General features: G+C 43.2%; 1 protein-coding gene across 1 annotated transcript in view; it reads left to right on the top strand.

The window, feature by feature from the left end:
• The window catches only part of ATP6V0E1 (ATPase H+ transporting V0 subunit e1), a 29,564-nt gene extending 13,534 nt beyond the window's left edge, over positions 1–16,030 (top strand). The window contains exons 3-4 of the mRNA XM_031689357.2: positions 8,806–8,935; positions 15,534–16,030. Of these exons, the coding sequence (XP_031545217.2) occupies positions 8,806–8,899 (94 nt within the window). The 3' untranslated portion in view covers positions 8,900–8,935; positions 15,534–16,030. The remainder of the gene's footprint in view (positions 1–8,805; positions 8,936–15,533) is intronic.
• Positions 16,031–19,575: the final 3,545 nt, after the last annotated feature.

Genomic DNA, 19,575 nt, shown 5'->3' with positions numbered 1-19,575 from the left:
CACTACAATTCCGTCTACTCCCCATCCTTGTGCTCTTGTTACACCTTTATGTGTTGTAAAACCCTTGCTGCAGTGTTACAATTTTTAAAGAATCATATGCCTTATGAAGAAAGTAGGAGAAAAAAGTCTTTTATTTTTGCCCACATATTTACAGTTTTTAAGAGTTCCTCGTTTCTTTTTGGAGATTTGAGTTTCTATCTGGTATCCCTTCAGCCTGAAGAACATCCTTTAGTATTTGTTATAGGACGGTTGTACTGACAACAGATTCCTTCAGTTTCGTTTATCTGAAAATGTCTTTATTCACTCTCGTTTCTGAAGAATTTTTTTTTCTGGATTGACAAGATTTTTTTTTTCCTTCTTTCAGACAGTTTTAAAGGTGCTCTCCCATGATCTTCTGGCCTCTATTGTTTCTGCTAAGGACTCAGCTGTAATTTGAATAATTATTCTTTATGCATTCTTTTTCCTCCGGATGTTACCAAGATTTTCTTTTTATCTTTGCTTTTATAGGTTGACTGTGATGTGTGTAGATTGTTGTCTTTGAATTGATTCTCATTGGGTTTGCTATTGGATCTTTAAGTTAATGTTTTGCACCCAATTTAAGAAAAGTTCAGCCTGTGTTCTATTTTTTTTTTCTTTTTGCTCTATTCATTTTCTCCTTCTGAGACTCCAGTTATACCTATGTTCGTGTTTGATTTTTTTCAGTATTTTTTCCCTTGTTTCTTCAGGCTGGATAGGTTCTGTTGCTCTTTCATCAGGTTCATTATTTCTTCAGTCATCTCCAGTCTTCTGGTAAGCCCATCCAAATATTTTTCAGTTTGTATATTATGATTTTTAGTTCTGGAATTTCCATTTGGTTCTTTTTTAAAGTTTTAATTTATTTTCTGAGATTCCCAATCTGTTTATTCTTTATAGCCAATTTTTCTTTTACGTCCTTAATCATATTTAAATAATAATTGTTTTGTGGTTTGTCTTTTTGTTTGTTTTGTTTTTAGAACAGTAAACACCTTTAGTTCTTGAGCTAAGATGGGAAGCAGGAAGATTTATTTGCCTTTCTGGGCCTTGGTTTTCCTCAGACTGAACTCTGGCTCCTTCCCCCCAGCACATAGCCATCTGCTCGGCCACGGTGGCCCTATAATGGCTGCTTTAGAGATGTTACCGTTTAACTGCCCCTGTGTCATTTTGGTCTCATTTGGTTAACTCCTTTGTTCTTGATTGTTTGTTACATTAGTTGGTTTTTTGCACATGTATTTTTTACTAAATGCTAGATATTGTAGGTGATAGTGACGCTGGATTCTACTTTGTTCCTCTGAAAAAGGTTAAATTTTGTTCTAACAAACCATTAAATTATTAATTGATCACCTTAAACTCGTGGAGGATTGGGTTTACACTCTGTCGGGGCAGATCTATTTCAGTTTTGCCCTTAGAGGGCCTTGTCCGTTAAGGTCCAGCCCTCCTGGGGTTTCATTGGAAAGTCTGAGGTGTTTACCAGGCCCCTCTAACTTCAGACTCCCAGTTCTCCTTCTCCGTGGTACGCAGCAGCAAAAATCTCTGCTCTGTCTTCTCAGCCTTCTGGGTGTTTCCCACCAGGCCTTGGCATTTGCATGCATGGATCAGGGATGAGCCAAGGAGTTAAGGGGAATTTATGCACGGGTTTTGGGGCCCCCCTTCGTGGCACCCTCCTTTTTGAGATTTCCCCTCTTAATTTCCAACTGCTCTGGCAGCTCTGAACTTCATCTTTGGCTTCCTCGAGCCAGGAAGACTGCAGGGTTTTTGCTTGGGCTTCACTTATCCTGCCGCATACGTGGTCTGGACGGTGTCCTCAGGGAGGATGCTCTTTAAAGTTTCCAGTGGAGCTTCCTTCTTTCAAGGATTGAATCCTTTCCAGTCTCTACCTGCTTTGGATACTCTCCTGTACCTTCTATGAATTGTTTTTCGTATTTTATTGGGAGTTTATAATTACTACCTAGAGAATGAGTCTGATGCAGGCTACTGTGCTATTACTGGAACCAGAACCTCATGTATAGACTTTTTTTATTTTCATATATTCTGTGTTTCATTTCTGTAGAAGTTCTTTTTGCTGATTTTACAGTTTTGTTTTCCCTCCTTTTCTCCTTCCCTCCCTCTCTCCCTTTCCTTCCTTCTTTCTTCCTGCACGTATTTTAAGTGTATCTTTATTTCTTAAAATGTAGTAGGCAGTTTATGTATAGTCCATATTGATCTTTCCTTTTTCTGAAGCCCTTGCAGGTCTGTGTCTGCTGCCTCTCACTCTCGGCGCCCTGTTCTGTATGTGTTTATTTATATCTGCCATCTGTTCATCTTCCCTAGAGTTTTATATGCGTGAGTCCTCTGAGGCCTGGTGTGAAGGTAGGCTCCTCCAGAGAGGATTTACATCGCTCCTGCCAGGTGTCTGTGGCCGTCACCAGTGTGGCATTCAATTAAGTAAAATCTTGGTATGCGCTTTTGTGAAACCATGTAGTATGAATTTGAGTTGGCAAAGCTTCGTGAAGACCAGTTCTCAGTGGCAGTGTTTTTCTCCTTGGTGTTTACATTTATGACAGTTGGTTTTTCTCGCTTTCCGTCTGAAGGGGTTTTGTTTGATTTTACCCTTACACTGAGACAGCACCCTTTGAGGTCTCAAATTTGGGAGGAGGGAGGTGAAACTTTGGTTAGACTCTCTACCTTGTATGGGCCCTGGGTTTTCTCTATCATTTTTCATGCGCTGTGAGGTCTGAAAACAAAGCTTAGATCCCTCTAGTTTTGTGTATGCTCTCAGGTTGTGGAGAGCAACCTGGAGTCATTTTACTTCCCTCTCTGGGTTATTGCCTTCCCTTGGGTTTGTGGTCTGAGAATTACCTACATCTTTCTCACAGATACATGTGAAATGTTTGGATGTCCTGACTGTTGACAGTGGAAAGGAAATCTAGGGACCTGACCAAGCATACTATTATCTGCTGTATAAAAAAGTTTATTTTTCTTACTCTGACCATATCATCTTTTCATTTATAATTTGGCAGATAAGAGAATTTGAATTGAAAGGCCTAGTATAGAATAGAGAAAAGAAAGGAAAGATCAAGTACAGAGCAGGCAGAAATTGGGCATATTTCTACAGTACTGAAAGGGCTGTAGTAGAGATAGGGCTGACATCAGGTTAGTGGAAAATAACCCTCTCATCTGGAACCTGGGGTCCTCTTCCGAGCTCCCATGGCTGTGGCGGACCTCAGTTCCTCGTGCTTGTAGGGCTTAGGCCCCATTTCCTTGCTGGGTGTCAGTTGAGGCTGCTCTCCCACGTGTAGTGCCTGCATTTCCAAAGCTAGCAAGAGAGAATCTTCCTTTGTGTCAAGTCCTTCTCATCCTGTAGCAGTCTGGGTCCAGTGAGGAGATAAACACCACACGGTAGGTTGAATGTGGGAGGTGTAACATAATTATCCACTAGGACAAAAGAGTAACTGTAAGTTACAAGAAAACAGCAGATGGAACCCGAAGGCTGAGGCGGGGTACCCAAGCAAGGACCGACTTGGAAGGGACTCAGACCTTGTTGGAGAAGATGTGGTCCAGCCCACCGGAGAGCAGAGAACTTCATGAGTTTGGCCAGGCCAGAGCTGGTCTGGGCTTGCCGGCAATGGGCCACCATCTGGAGTACAGGCAGGAAAGCGGGCCGTAGTGGCCTGGGTGTGTAGCCGGAATCCCTGTGTACTGCGAGCAGGAGGACCCCACAGCATGTAGGCCAAGCAGGGGCTCTGGTTTCTGTATCGAGAGGGCTGCAGAAAGGTTGTCTCCAGGCCAAGCCTTCCAGATCCAAGAGTGGCCGTGTTCCGGGTCTGAGCCTGTGCGGGTTCTACCAGATGCCCTCACACCCGCTCCCCCAGCTTCCGGCCTGTGCCTGCAGTGTCCCTCCAGCTCCCTCTACTGAAAAAGCTTAACATCATGCCCACTTTCAAGGAGAAAAAAAGAATTGCGTTGTTTGTTACGGAGCACATTTTAAAGGGTACTTTCCAAGCTGATTGGCAATAAAGTCATAAGTACATACACTCCAGATAGCTTTCATCAAGGAGAGTCCTGGCCCTTGTAGGCACTCACCTGATCAGGTCAGGCCCACCCAGGATAATCTCCCTTTCTTAAAGCCAACTGTATCTTTTTTTTTTTTTGAGGTATAGTTGATGTACAGTATTATATAAGTTTCAGGTGTACAACATAGTGGTTCGCAATTTTTAAAGGTTATACACTATTTATGGTTATAAAATAGTGGCTGTATTCCCTGTGTTGCGCAGTGTATCCTTGTAGCTTATTTGTTTTGTACATTATAGTTTGTATCTCCCTCTTCTCTCCCCCTCCCTTTCCCCTTCCCATTGGTAATGACTAGTTCTCTATATCTGTGAGTCTGTTTGTTTTGTTATATTCACTAGTTTGTTGCATTTTTTAGATTCCACGTATAACAAATATCAGAGAGTATTTGATTTTCTCTGTCAAGCCAGCTATATCCCATAATCTAATCATGGGAGTGACTGTCTCATCATATCCACCATCCCTTGTTTATACAGGGTGTCTACGCAAGGGAATGGGAATTTGGGGGCAACATCTTAGAATTCTGCCTTCTGTAGGTGGGGTGGGGGCAGGAGAGGAGGTGGAAATGAGAATGATTCAGTGCTGCATTTACAAAATCCTTTGTAAAGTAAAATCAGTTGTATTTCATTCTGTGGCTTGAGTACATTTTTAGCGATCTCACAGAGAAGGAGAAGGAATAACTCGTATTTATGAAACATCCATTTGTCAACTACTACACAGAGCACTTTCATGTATTATTCCTTTAATTCTTAACATCGTGAGGCAGGAATTATTATCTTCATTTTACAAAAGGGGAAACTGAGACTCAGGGTTGTAAGCTCACTTGCCTGGAGTCACTGTAATATTTGATGTAGCTGAAATTAAAATCCAATCTCGTCTAATACGGAATCCCACGTTTTCTAATAGTGTCTAATAATGTTGCTGCGTTGAAAGAATTTACGTCATTGAATTGGAGTGAGGGTATTTGACAGGGGTCATCTTGGTAGAGACAGGGCAAGTCACTTCTCTGCTGTCTCTTAAGGAGCCCGCTGATAGAGGTCACTCTTGTCATGGCCCTTTAGAGGGGCAGCAGATCAGAAAAGAAGTCCTACCCAGGCCTCCCTATTCCAACAGGGAAGCTAAGCAATTACCCCCTTGACCTGTGTATCACCAGGAAGTAACCATGCCTCTGTTCCCTGTTTTCATATCTGAATGCGGAACAAAAGAACAAAGCAAGATTTGAGAGAGCTGGGTGTCGCCTTTTCTGTGGGAAGGGCATATTTTGTGCTTGAAGAATTCAGCTAACCAAGAGCTGAGCTCGTGAGAAGTGGTCAGGAGTGTCTGTGATGAAATCACCCTCTGCCTCTCTCTCCCACAGCGAACTCCGCCACCATCCTTGGTTTGTCCCTCACAAGTCATGAGCTCCTAGGGGATGGCCCCTCAGCCAATTCCCCTTGGCATCCTTAGAGCCAGACTTACGGAGCCTGGCATTGGGAAATGATTGTGGCGTGAAAGAGGAACTCCCAAACTGCCTGATCTGTTTCATCCTTAATAACCCTGTGGGAGCAACTTGGTACCATGAGACTCACAAGTCCTGGGTTCTCTTTCCGGCTCTATCACTGATTCGCTATGGGGTATTAAGCTCCCTAGGACATGGTTTCTTCATTGTGAAAATGCGGAACACGGACTTGACCTCTGGTCCACTCCAGCTCTGCAGATCTCTGAAAGGTGTTCTGGCGCCATAGCTGCCTCATTTGTCTGAATAATCTCAGAAGGGACTAGGGGTTCTGGAGGCAGATGTGGAGGGTACATTTAGTTCTCTCTTCTTGGATACATGAAGTAATAGATTCACTGGAATACGATCTCTTTCCCCACCCACTTCCATCAATTCAGGGTGTTTTTTTCCTCCTTCCACTATGTTTATCAGCTTTAAAGAAAAATCTGAAGTCAGGCAGTAGTCAGAAGGGCGGGTCCAGAGCTCAGCTGGTTGGAGGGGGGAAATTCCTCCCTGGAATTTCAAATGAACTGGCCTGGGCTGTTTCCCAAGGAATTTTCTTGTACTGTGGTTTGTTAGTTTGTTTTTTTTTTAAGTGAGATGTTTTGCTTGATTTGAAATATTAAAAATAGTATGTGAAATAAAATCCGAAAAAGTTTCTGAATACTGATCTGAGCAAGCAGAGTGGACTTCGTTCTTGCTTCTGGATGTTCCTTCTTTACCTCTGGTACCAAAGGCTCATGATGGGCATAAGAGTGAGCAGATGGAGTCTCTGTATCCCTGACTCCCAGACGGTTTAGATTGAGCTGAATTGATGCCTTCTGAAATATTGTCAGTTAACATATTTCAGAAGGTAACTTGTGAGACAGGAATATTAGTCAGACCTGATTTCGGGTTCAGGAGGTGCTGCCACCTGATTAGTGTTATGACCATAGGTAAATCATTTCACCTCTCTCTGCCTCAGTTTCCTTGACCAGATTGTGGGAGAATTAAAAGAAAGAGCATTTGTAAGATATAACATCATTTTTTTTTTAAAGCTCCAAGCTGCCTGGGTGATTATAACGTACTGTCAGGATTGAGAAGCACCACAATCCAACATCATACGAAGTGTGGGGAGATGGGGTTTTTACTGGGTAGTATGCATTTTGGGTGAAGAAAAGAGACAGAGGCGAGGTTCTAACATGTTTTGTGTTTAGCATTTCTAAGCACCGGCCAGTGATTTCAGCCTGTCCTGAGAGGACGGACGACTGTTTGTACAGTCTGCTTCCACTGCCTGCTGGGATTGGGGAGGTCCTGGGTCTCTGGAATTTTCCATGACTCTCGCTCTGCACCATTAGTGTTCACTGCAGTCACAGCGCTTCTCAGCGCGTCTGCCTGTGCTGCCCTCGGCGTTCCTTTTTTCAGGTAGATGTTAAACCTCGGTGACAAGTCTTGGTATTTTGTTTGTGTTGAATTCTCTAGTTCCAAGGACAGATCAGAGAATCTCATCTGAATTAACTTCTTGTTTATAAAAGTGAGTCAGCTAGAGGTAGCTGTGTTGGCCCAGTGTCCTCAGGTGTCATGTTTCCGGTCACAGAACCACCTTCCGTTGGGGTGCGGTGGGGAGGGGAGGGCCGGTGCTTTGTTTCTGCAAGTGAAGCGTCTGGTGCTGGTGCTGGTCGCTTCCCCAGCAGTCTGACCATTAGTGATCAGACTCAGCTTCTTGATCCTCTCATTGGAAGAGTTCTAAAAATGACAGCAAGTGGAAGAACAGAGATCCAACAAGACCATGACCTGGGTTGGCTTTGGCTAGTTCCCCCTCTTATAGGGGAATTGAAAGTCCTGAAATTTTAGGAGGAAACTACTGTTAACAGGACATCTCCTTCTCCGTAGAAAGCAACTCCCTACGTCCCCTGCAGAGAGGACAGCAGCATCAGGGTCCCAGGCTGAAATCCATCCTCCAGGATCACTAGTTGACGGAGTCAGGGCTTGTTTAACACCCCCCCCCCCCACAAATAAGAGCCATTCCAATTTCCAGTTTAAATTCTAATTTAGAGATGAATGTCTACATTTTGGATAGGAATTCAAGGCAGTTGTTCTTCATTCCGGTCTCCACTCAAGCCCCACATCCTTGGAAAGGCCTTCCTGACCAGCCCATCAAAGTAGAACCCCCATTACCTCCATCTTTTCTGTCCCTTCACCCCACTTTACATCCTTCCTGACATATTATATAAACTTTGTGAGGGAAGTAACATTTCATTTTCTCCTTTGTCTCTCTGGGGCCTGGAGCCTGTTCGGTGCTCATTAAATATTTGTTTAATAAAGTAAAACATGGAATGATTTGAATGGCTAGATGTTTGCTCACTGTCCTTCTATTGAGTCATGGGTTCTTTATATATTTTGGTTATTAACCCCTTATCAGATACATGATTTGCAAATATTTCACTTTTTTTTTCCTCTGCTTTGGTCTTAGTTCAGTGATTTTCCAACTTCAGTGGGCTTATGAATTCCTAGATCAGGTATAGAACCATTTATTCAGACCTCGGTGAGCTGTATAAGAAAATTTTAAAGACAGTTTTGACTATGTGCTATTTTTCTAACCCTGGGGCAGTATGTACACCATCGTACTTCCTCCGTAATTGGTCTGTGATGCAGAGGAATACCTTGTTACTTAGATTCTGAGTAAGCAGGGGGAGTTAAATGTCCATTTTCTCAGCTCCACTGGGGCCCAAAATGTATGTAACACATTTTAGTGGTGATAGTGATTACAGATGGGATGCTCCGGTGTCATCGTCTAATTGGGAGACAGCAGGCTGAAATGGCTGTACCAATAAAAATGGATGTGTCATATTGGTTGTGGGTCCCAGCCTTTGGAAAATGGATAAAGTAAAGTAAACCCATTTTTCCTGAGCCTGAAAGTTGTGAGGGTGATAACTGAGATTAGACAAAAACACTCTGAGATGAAGATATCATATGAATTTAGGAAATCTTGGATACTTGGAAAGGGAATTGAGATAACAAGAGAGAAGAGAGACATACTGTGGTGAAGCCTCACTGCTTTGTCAGTCAGGCATCCAAACGAAGGCAGGGTGTTCTATGAAGCATTTTGTTGTAAAATATGGTCCCGTTAGCACCATGTGTCTTATGAACTTTAAGTGTATCGAAGGTTTGGTCTGAACAGAATAGATTTAAGTTTTACTAAAGCACTCTTTTCATCCTAATCAAAAATGGTCCTGTTCCAACGTGATTTCACCACTTTTTGTTGTCCTTCCTCCCCCATTATTTTTTAGTTGGCTGATTGCAATTCTGGCCCAACTCAACCCTCTCTTTGGACCACAGTTGAAAAATGAAACCATCTGGTACCTCAAGTATCATTGGCCTTGAGGAAGAAGACCTGCTCGCCAGTGCTCAGTCGTTGAGGTGACTATGCCCTTGACCTTTCACATGAGCGTTGTCCGTCGGTCAGCTGGAGTTTGCCTTGACTTTTCCTCGGAAAACTCGGGCCTCTGCAAGGGTAGGCTCTTGCAAGTAAACGCGATCTGACTAGCAGAAATAGATGTGGGTCTTAGGCCATTCACTATACCAAAGGATTTATTTTAAATTGTGCTCTTCCCCAGATGTTTAAATAAAGGTAGGTTTGCATGCAGTCTTGGAGACACAGATCAAGTACGTGATTGTTTATGCTTGGTATTTCGAGCTTCTGCAACTTTAAGTGGCTGACAGGTTTTACATGAAGGGCCTCTCTGAATGCTTTGGATAGAGAGAGACAGATGCTTTTTGAAAATTGGTCTTAAAATTGCAGGTTTCATTTGGTTCTGAGGATCAGCGAAGGAGCAGTAAGGAGTGGTGTAATGGAAAGACTTATTCACAGGCTGAGAGTCAGCAAACCTGTCATTTCGTTTGTTCCTGTCTCCATTATTTCGTTAAGTGGAGGTGACCGCTAAATGCTTGACTAGATTCAGGTTCAGCTTTTTTGGCGAGGGCTCTCAAGTGGTTCCGTGAACTTCGTATTGCCTTATATCAGGAGACACACGATGTCTGTCTTCAGTGATGCCAAGGTGATCAGTGGGTTCAGGTAACAACAGCCTGGTCCCTCCAGATGTAACGGTCTCTGTCCGCCTTTATCCAGTGAATTTATCCATCAATGATCTTAGCCTGAATGAAGCATTTCAGTAGAAACTGCACAGACGGTGATTTTCTATCCTATTATTACCTCTCTATTTGATTAGATGAACTATTTCTTTAAAAGATGAGCTTTTCCTCACCAGCTACCATTACTTGTAACCTTGAAACATAGGTCATACAAGAAAAGCAGAATACATACTTAATTTTTTTTTCTTTTACTTTTTCAGAGTAAGATGTTGGTGCCCAAGTTACTTCTAGGGTATCCAATAAGGTTTTCTTTCATTTCCAGTTTTAATCAGTTGCACATTTGTTACCCTTTTTATGTTCAGTTCTTTCTTTGGCGTTATGGGAGTCTCTGTCTAGACTGGCTTCCGGGTCCTTTTGATATTAGTCTTTGATAGTTTTCTTTCTGGCAACATCAAGGTGTTCAGACCTCTCTTGTATGTTTCTTGTCCCAGACGTGGAATCAGCTTTTCCTCCAACTGCTTTCTGAGTCTCCCACTTGAAAGGATCCCTGGTTCACTAGACAGTCCTCAAGCCCTGTGGACCCTGATTTTTTTCAGCGGTAGTGGTGTTTAAAAGCCATGATCAGATGGCCAGGTGCATTCATTTCTGCCAAGGTGTTGTTGCTGCCAAGCCTTTACAGCAGACAAAGGCAGGAAGTATAGATTTTTAAAAAGAAAAAAAAAATTATCATGAGTTCATGTTAGTGTTTCTAATTCAGATTTAACATTACAGGGTTTTTATTTGACTTCTTTGGTTTTATACTTGCATATCATTCACATATGCTGAAAACTTGGCTCCTAAAGGCAGTAACGAAATTACTTACTTTGATTATCCTGTTACATATATAAGATAGTTTCAAAATACCACCAATATAACTACTAACTATAAGTTTATCGAATGCAATTGAGGATTTCTTTGCTGTTTTATATTGTCCTTAGAACAAATAAAGGACAGAATGCTGTTTTGGGAGGTCAACTGAAATAATTGTTTCCTCTGTTGGTTATCAATTTATACACGGTTAGATTAAGATGGTTTATTTTGTATTCAATTTTCTAGTAATTTTTTTTCTTTTTTCTTTGCTACTTTTTTTGGATATGTAAAATATTTCCAGAGTCAAGATTATCATTAAGATATATTCGTAGAAGACTATATCCTTCCACTGTTTCGCTGTGCAAAGATCAGCAAACATATACGTGTGTGTGTGTGTGTCCATCCCCCGCTACACACACAGCTGTTACAGAAGAGATACCATATTACATGTACTATTCGGTACCTTGCTCTTCTCACTGAACAGTATATATCCTAGAGATTGCTCATGTCAGTGTTTAGAGATCGTCCTCAATTCTTTTTATAGCCATTGATACCCTTTCGGATTATTTCCAGTCTTTTGCTATTACTGATAAAGCCATGGTGCCATCCTGTGCATATGATGGTTTTGTATTTTTACCAGTGATCTTTGGGTTAGAGTCCTTGAAAATGGAATCTCTGGGTTAACAGTATATATACTTTTCCTTGATATTACTGCATTCTGTTCTATAGGAATTGCACCATTTTTGCATTCCCACCAACATTATATGTGAGTGCCTTTTCCTCATAAGCCTGATGTTTGCCAGTCTGGTAGATAGGCAGCTTTTTTTTCCCGCTTGGAGTTCTTTCTTTGCCCAAAGGGATTTTGATTCCCTTTTATATAGATTTTTTAAAAATACGATTCATGTATTTTTTTAACCTGCCTTTTTTTCATCAGGTTCTGTCTTCTCTCGTTCTTCTTAACTATAGTGAGTATTAGGTATGGATGTTGCTTGGAGTTTAAAGCAGAGAACTTTAGGCCTCAGAGTGGGATCTGGTTCTAACATTGCCTTTCATTTACCATCTCTGAGCCTTATTTCCTTCCCTTACAAGAAGTAAATTGGGCCCTTTGGCCCTGAATAACACTGCGTGTGTGAAATCGGAAGGTTTCCTTTGGCCAGTCTTTTCAGTTTCATGTGTCCATAACCTGATTGATGAATTCCTAACATTTGCAGTTGGATCCACAGCACAGACTAGCACTGCTTAAAACCTTTATATTAAAGGTTGTTCCTTTAAAAGCAAAACACTGGGAAATAGAGCACAGCCAGGCAACCCTAGTTATAAACATGTCACATTCATTCCATGTTTGAGGCAGTGATTGTAGTTCCGTAATTGTAGGCCTTTGGAGTTATCACATCAGGAGATCTAATCTCTGCCTAACATTGGAGCAAACAGAACTTTTAAGACAGGACTTCACTTCTCTTGGTGGTAAAATCCAAAGAATGAGCTAAATGAAATCCCCTTTAGAACTTTGAACTTCTACACAACGTGGAATGATAAAGGAGTGCAGAGACCAGATATAGGCCTGTCTCCACCTGGTAAGGAAAAGTGTTCAGGTCTGTATATGATTCTTTAAGAGGCCAGATTTAGAAAGTAGGAGGTGTAAGCCAGGCATGGTATTCAGCAGAGAAAAATGAGGAACAGTCATGAAAGCTTTTGCGTAATTTTATACACATGAAGTTGAATTGGTTCAAACCACACAGTTAAATAGCTAGCCAGTCCTTTCGCTACTTTAAACACTTTCATTGCCATGGTTTTCTTTCATATGTTGATAGGCTGAGTTACAGCACACTGTGTTTATTGGCCGGAAGTCTTACCCAGTACTTTTAAGAACAGTGCTCACTCCATCTCTGCGTCCTGCCAGCCTCGTCTGCCTCTAGAGCCTCGATTCCTAAGGTTCTAATGGACCTATCACATCAAGGTTGCTGTTTTTCCGATGTCCCATTTTCCTGCAGCTTTGGGGGTCTGATGCTTGTACAGAGTCCCCTTGGAGTGGCTTCAGACCAGTGTGCTGTAAGTCAGTTGATAAACCACATCATTGTAGTATGTTTAGATAAGCCTGTGTGGTCTGCCACAGTCCTAAAGGGCAGGCATTCTACTTTATTACAAAGTCTGGACCAGAGAGGAACAGCGTATTGGTAATTAGGCCTCTGCCCCGAGGGAGCTGTTTTTCTATGCGTTCCAAAAATATTTGAGTGTCACGAGGTGCGTAGGGTTTCAGGGAAGGCTGTGGGCTCTGAAGGGGTTCATGATCTGCTGAGAGGTTGCAGTGAAGCCAGGCTTGTGAAAAGTTCAACTGTACAAGGTGTTTCATGGTTAAAGAACCTGCCCTAGTTTTCTGTGTCCCTTAGGGTCAGGACGTGTTCGATCGCTTCTTTCTCGTCTTCCTTGAATCCAGTGGAGCCTGGGATGTCTCTTGTGTCTGCCCCTCCTTTCTGTTCCTCTGACGGGGACCCCAACTTCTGACCCAGTCGCCGCAGCTCTGAATGATTGCAGTGGTTTCTCATCAGGCCTGCCTGTCTCTTCACTCAGGGTGTCTGCAAACCATCGCCCTGTTCATCTTCCTGATGTAGCACCTCCCGAAACACATCACTGCTTTTTGCCCCAGAATTTTCACCCCTTTTCCATGGCCTACAGCAGGACTTTTTTTTTCTTTTAACCTGAAGGCCCTGATTTTCATGGATACATGCCCCTTGAAATGCTGTATGTAACATGTTGTAAGCACAGCCTGTCCGGGTCACTGAAGGTCCCCATGGGCCGCAAAAGATAAGAATGACTCATCTGTAGGTTCTGTCCTGCTCTCTGACTTGGCGGTCAAGGCCTTCCCAGTTCTGCCCTCAGATCACCTTCTCAGCCTCTTTTTCACTGCTTTCCTCCATGGTTACCTATTGGTTCTACCGTTTTCATGCTCTTGACCTAATTAGCTTTACTTAGCTTTTCCTGCTTCTCACTACCTCACAGCATTCATTAATTCAGAGGGCAGATTGGTAAACTTACTATTCCGTGAACATTCTTCTGCATTCTTGTCTCCACTCACTCATTCTCTCGGAATTCTTTCTGATATATTTTCTTTCTCTTTGAGTGTCCAGCTTGCAAATCCCTGTACTTCCTTTCCTGGCCACCGGGCTTCACAGTGATTTCTTCTCAGTATATTTAGCTCGGCAGTTTTTGCCATCCATTCGGTGCATTGCCTTGGATTTTGAAACACTCATGCCTTTAGTTTGCTTAAATACCTCTTATAGTTAATCTCCTACAATAAATACATACCTTATGCATAATAGTAAAGAAGGAATTATTTTGTGAATTTATCTGAAGTGAAAAAATACAGATAAAAATGAGACCTTTTCTGTGTTTTAAAAAATATATTCACTCATCCTTCCCTGAACAGATATCCTGATTCCAGTCCTAATATTTTTATGTTGTCTTCATTCTCGGTTTTATCTGAAAGTAGCCTTGTGATTCCCTTATTTAAAAAATGAGAAGATGACAGGGACCCTTTTGTTGAGTTGCCCACCTCCCCCCGTAAATGTCCATTTCATATCAGAGAGATGACTAGAGTATGGGCTTCTTTAATTCACTCAAATCGAACCACAAGTCTGTGCCGTTTAACATAACACTCACTCACATGTCTTAAAACTGGTATCACTGAGCTTGAGTGAAAATTACCCCCTGTTTCTATGTGACTTTTCAAAAGTGAAGACCGATTTTCCCTCTTTGTGATTATTCATTTGCCCAAAAAGGCCTGAACAGTCTAAGGAAATCTAACCAGTGTGCTCTTCATAAGAAATTAACACACAAAACGTCTGGATTCACTGCTTCAAGTCTTCTCAAGTGAAATGTATAATCTGCCTGGAAGTCAGGTCTGTGCAGAGGACTGTTTTGCTGGCCTAAGGAGAAGAGAAAATGATCATTAGATTAGAAGAGAGTTTTTGTGGAGCTGTGGAAGAAACCGGTAGCTCTGGTAATTGCCCCGACTTGGCCTGCTCTGGTTCTTTTCCTTAGTACACGGCGAAAACAGTCCTCTAATCACATCGTGACCTGACGGGTATTTTGTTTGCAGTGCCCTGCCCTGGTGAGTCCCCGGCAGTCTGGGGCTTTCTGCCGTCAAGGGCAGTCAGACCGCCCAGCCTGCCCCAGTAAGACGTAGCAGCGGCCTCATGTCTGCTGCTGGGGCCGTGGGAAACCTCTCATTTTGTCACCCTGCCCTGTGGGTTCTGCTGGTTGTGCCCACTGATTTGGAAAACCTCAAGGGCCCACCTGATCTCTCTCCACGCTTTTCAACCTTCAGTCTTTTCAGACCTGCCTGCGTCAGCCATGCCTCATCCGAATTTAACTAGCCCCCTCGCTCTGCTGCCCTTAACCCTCAACATTCTGGCAAATAGTGGGTCATGACCAGCTTGTTTTCTCACCCACCAACTCAAGGCTTGTGTGGAGCTTCCCTCTGAAAGACACTATTTAATTTCTATTTTCTCTCTCTCTTTTTTACTGGAGTATAGTCGATTCGCAATGTTGTGTGAAGATACCTATTTTAAGTGTTTGCTAACTTTGCGAAGGTGGTGGTGCAGCTTGAAGCTTCCAGAAAAAGAAATTCTCATCTGTCACCTATACTTGGGGGGAGACAAGAACAATGAGCAACCTCGAGGACCGAGGACCCTGCTTTTTAGGACGTAGAGGAAAGCTGGCCCGCCTGCGGGAAGCCCCCTTCCGTGCTGTAAGAGGGCAGGTGCACATGCAGGTGCTTGAAACCCAGGTGACCGCGTCAGATCCCAGTACGGTCGCTTCGCCCTTCCTGCTTTCCATGACACAGTCAAACCGTGACTTGGGATCCTCAGTTTAGCATTGTCCTTGGTACCCGGACCTCCTGTCACAGCCCTGCACAACCTGCCCAAACCTGCACGTTCACTGAGCCCGGTTTCATTCCAGTATTTAGGGAGCACCCGTATATTTTAAATTATTGAACTGGTTGACTTTCTCCATGCTAACATTTCGCCCTCCTGCGGATGGCGTGAGGCCCAGTCACTGGGACGGTTTTGTTTTGCAGGTCACGAAGACAGTGCCTCTAGATGCAAAATCACCTCCATACCCAGACCGCCTTCCTCGACTCGCCCCTTTCGGCCATCCGCTGCCTTAAACGTTCACACCACACTTGAATATCTTAGTCTACAACGCAGTATTTTTTCCTATCACCTTTTTTTACACTTTGATGAATGACGTGCCTATTTAACCTAAACTGTGCTGCCTCCGCAAAATGTTTCTGTCCTCTTCTGAGACGGAAAGTGCTGTTCTTCTGGGAAGCACGTTACTCTCTCCTTGGATCCTGTGGATTTGAAGATGGCTCGTGCAGCTCACAACATGGGAATCAGCGAAGCGTTTAAAAACTGTCACAAGACAACAGGACCCCAGTGGGGCAGTCAGTGGGAAAACATGTTCAGAGGGGAAAATCTGTCTCAGCAGACTTATACCAAAGTATATTTTCAGGGTGAATTTCTTATTTCTGCCATCTCTTGGAATAAATTATTTTTCTGCTTTCTATGGAAATCTGGTTTCAGTGTTTGTTAAGCTCATTTTTTTTTAAGCTTTCCTATCTCTAGATAATTCCTTTTGGAAAAATGATTTTGTAGTTCAAACTTAGCTTGAATGTATAAAACTGGCCATTTGGTTCAAGATACCAGAATAGTCTGGTAAGTACTTTTCTTCATCAATCCAGTAAACATTTGAGTGCTCGCTGTAGCCACTGGAGGAATCAAAGATGTGGAAATCGGGTCCCTGGAAGTTCAAGAGCTGATGTGCTATTTGGAGAGGTAAGGTTGGTACACACAGAACTGTAACACCAGGCCGTGTTTGACCATTGTCCGCAAAAACATGGTTATGATGCTGGGCATGTAGAGGGGCAGGACCAGCCACAGGGATGAGCTGGAACCAGCAGTTTCTTGTATCATCACGCGGCCGGAAATAGGACTGAAAAATCAGGCGATGAAAAAGCCGAGGACAGGGACGGTAAATTTGTGTTTTGGTAGTGGGCAGTTCAGTAATTCACTAATTTGAGGCCTTTATTAGTTTTAAGAAATTAAAAATGAAAATGGATCTAAATTTTCACCAGCTCATGGTTCTTTGACAGCCAGCCAAGAGTGGATTTCCTGTTTTGCAGTTTGTGCTTTTCTATTCCTCCCAGTCTATCTGAACTCATTGCTTTGCTATTCTTACGACCAAAGAGAGTTTCAAGCTGAAGTGACTCTCCTGCTTTCATTTCTTTCTTTTCATCCTGGGCTTTCATTTTGAACTTAAAAGTTTTCCTAAGAGGCAACTCCATACTTTACATTTCCAGCAAACAGGCCTCTGTAGCTAATTTCATGGAGTCCAGAAAACACTGAAGAGTTGGTGTCGAAGGGACCACAGTGATATATGCTGACTCCATCGTTTTATGACGAGGAACCGGAGCCCAGACAGGGAGAACTCCGTGCGCAGTGTAACGTAGCTGGTTGGGGCGGACAGGGGAGTAGGATCCGCGTTCTCTCGTTTCCGCCCTGGGGCACTTCTCACTTGCCCCCTGCCCCTCTCAGAGTTTCGTTGGCCAGGAGCCACCTCTGGGGCTCGGGTGGGAGGGAAGAATTCTGCCTTTGTGGGTGACCAAGCTGAATTTCATCAGAGCAACTTATTTGACCCTCAATCATTATTTGTCATCGAAGAAAGCAATGCTGATGGTTACCATGGGTACATAAAAGGATGCCACAGTCTTTGAGCCCTGACTGTGGTCAGGGGAGTATGACTGTGTACCCAGATTCAGATCAGTCACCCACTGCCCATCATCGCTGGAGGTTGGCCTGAAACCTTTCCACCACCACCCCCCTCCGCCCCCACTGCTTTCCAGCAGGCCCCCGTGGGTTTGAAGCTGAGCTGCATGGTGTGCCTAATACGTTGCTTCCCTTGAGAGTTGCTTTTGCCTGATGGGCAGCCTCCACAGGTCCAGGGCAGCAGACCAGGCTGCGGCGTGTTTGCAGCCATGATGGAGGGCAGCCTCAGGCTCTTCTCATTTATGGTCATGGCTGGACACATTCCCGGTCTCACGGCAGAGGTCACGTCCTTGCTGATCCAAGCCCCCAGGTTCTGCCTTATTCTGTCACTTTGTCCAGATCCATTTTCACACTCCTTGTTTGCTGTGAGACATTGGGATTACATTGCTTTTTGCACTTGGACCTGCTCACCGTTTGGTGGGATCCGATTTCCTACAGATACGAGTAAGGAAATTTTGTGTGTTGACAGCACTAACAGTGGGGAACACAGGGCCATGAGCACTGAAGGGCCTGGTGATGTGCCAGGGAGGTTTTGAAAATCCTGCTCAGTAAGCCTGCTTGGGAGGTGAAGGCCCTAATAAGGCAGCAACTCAGGCCTGAACCTAGATGGTTTTCTCCAAACCCCCCTGGTATTTACTCCTAATGAAGCCTCAGCATAAAGGCTATGAAGAAAAAAGGAGCTCATTTCTCAGCCAGCCTGGAGATCAAAGATTAGTCCCCCAGAAAGACTGATTGCAAGCTCCTAGCAGCCAGGTCCTCTGGCTCTCTGTCCTCACTGAGCTGTATCAGTGTTGTTGAAATGAGGGAATGATGAGATCAAGTCGGCTTTTGTGGGGGAAACTCAGTAAGTTCCCTTTGTCCAGGAAGTCACTTCACCTTTGAGCCTGTTTCCTCACTTATGAAATTCTCTAGGATATTAAATGCAATTAACAGGTAAACTCAGACATATGTTTTCCTGTCACCTCCCTAATAACTGAACCATTTTGTTACAACACAGCCCAGCATCTGAGATGGATATGCTTATGAATCCTGTTTCCTTTGTCAGTGCCCTTTCTCCTGTGCTTGCCAGGGCCCAGATTGCAAGAAGCTCCATCCAGCCCTTTAAAAGGATCCTGGAGGTGTCTCTCTCTTCCAAAGCCTGTTGGTGAACATGGTGTGGCCTGGGATGATCACTAGACTAGGGGAAGCCCTAGGTTTGCAATTATTCCATCATTTGCTAGCTATGTAACTTTGAGAAAGTCATTTAACATCTGAGCCTCAGTTTTTTCATCTATAAAATGGGGATAATACCCGACTTTTCTGCTACACAGGTTGTTACCAAGTGAGATGGTGGTAAAGATGATTTGTAAATTATGATAATACACAAAAGATATTTTTCAAAGAAACGGCGAAATCCCTAGGACCCACCGACAGTAGTTTTCTAAAAAGATAGGCCCCAGAGGGGCAACCAATTGATTTTTTGTTTTAAACATATGGTTTCCCTTTTGTTTAGTCATTTGTACTTGGGTTACAGAAAAATAAAAGGCACACCCCAGGCTCCAGGCCTGAGCTCTGAGCAGGGAGCTGGATCTCAGAAACAATCATCACATAAGTATCTAGACCACATCCTTCCTGCCCTTCCAGGTTCTGGCAGCTCGTGTACCAGAACGGCAGTATTTCTGGCATGCTTTTGAAGATGCAGTCCGAGGGTCATTGGTTTCTTTTAACATTGTTTTTGTTATTTTCTTTAAACATAGAATGATGTCTATACCTTCATTTATTACTGACCCAACAACTTTTTATTATATCTTCCTTTGGTGTTGCTTCAAAAGTAGCACCTTTTTGTTTATTTCTTCTGGCCAGTTGTTATTTTTAGCAATGGTAGGTATTCTGCCATACAGAGGCAAATTTAGAATTGAGAAATTATTTTAAATTGTTGCTTTGACTCTTGGAAGATTTCACCCTAGATTATTTCATCTTCCAAAAACTTGAAGTCATTTGCTTCTTCATTAACTATATTTAAGTTGTATTCTAAAAATATGCATCTAAGCCTTTTTTGGGTGATGGGAGGTAATTAGGTCTACTTATTTATTTGTTTTTTTGTTTTGTTTTCTTTTTAATGGAGGAACTGGGCATTGAACCCAGGACTTCGTGCGAGCTAAGCACACACTCCACCACTGAGCTATACCTTCCCCCATAAGCATGTTAGAATGGCTTCATCACCCCATCCCTCTATGCTGGAGCTCTCTTCTGCTTGGGAAACAGATGTATTCAAAGCGGAGATGTTATTTTTCTTCCCCCTGCCCTTTTATT

The sequence above is a fragment of the Vicugna pacos genome, chromosome 22, assembly GCF_048564905.1.
Source record: "Vicugna pacos chromosome 22, VicPac4, whole genome shotgun sequence".
Taxonomy (NCBI): domain Eukaryota; kingdom Metazoa; phylum Chordata; class Mammalia; order Artiodactyla; family Camelidae; genus Vicugna; species Vicugna pacos.
Note: the sequence above shows the minus strand (reverse complement) of the source record. Positions and strands in the feature narration are given on the sequence as shown.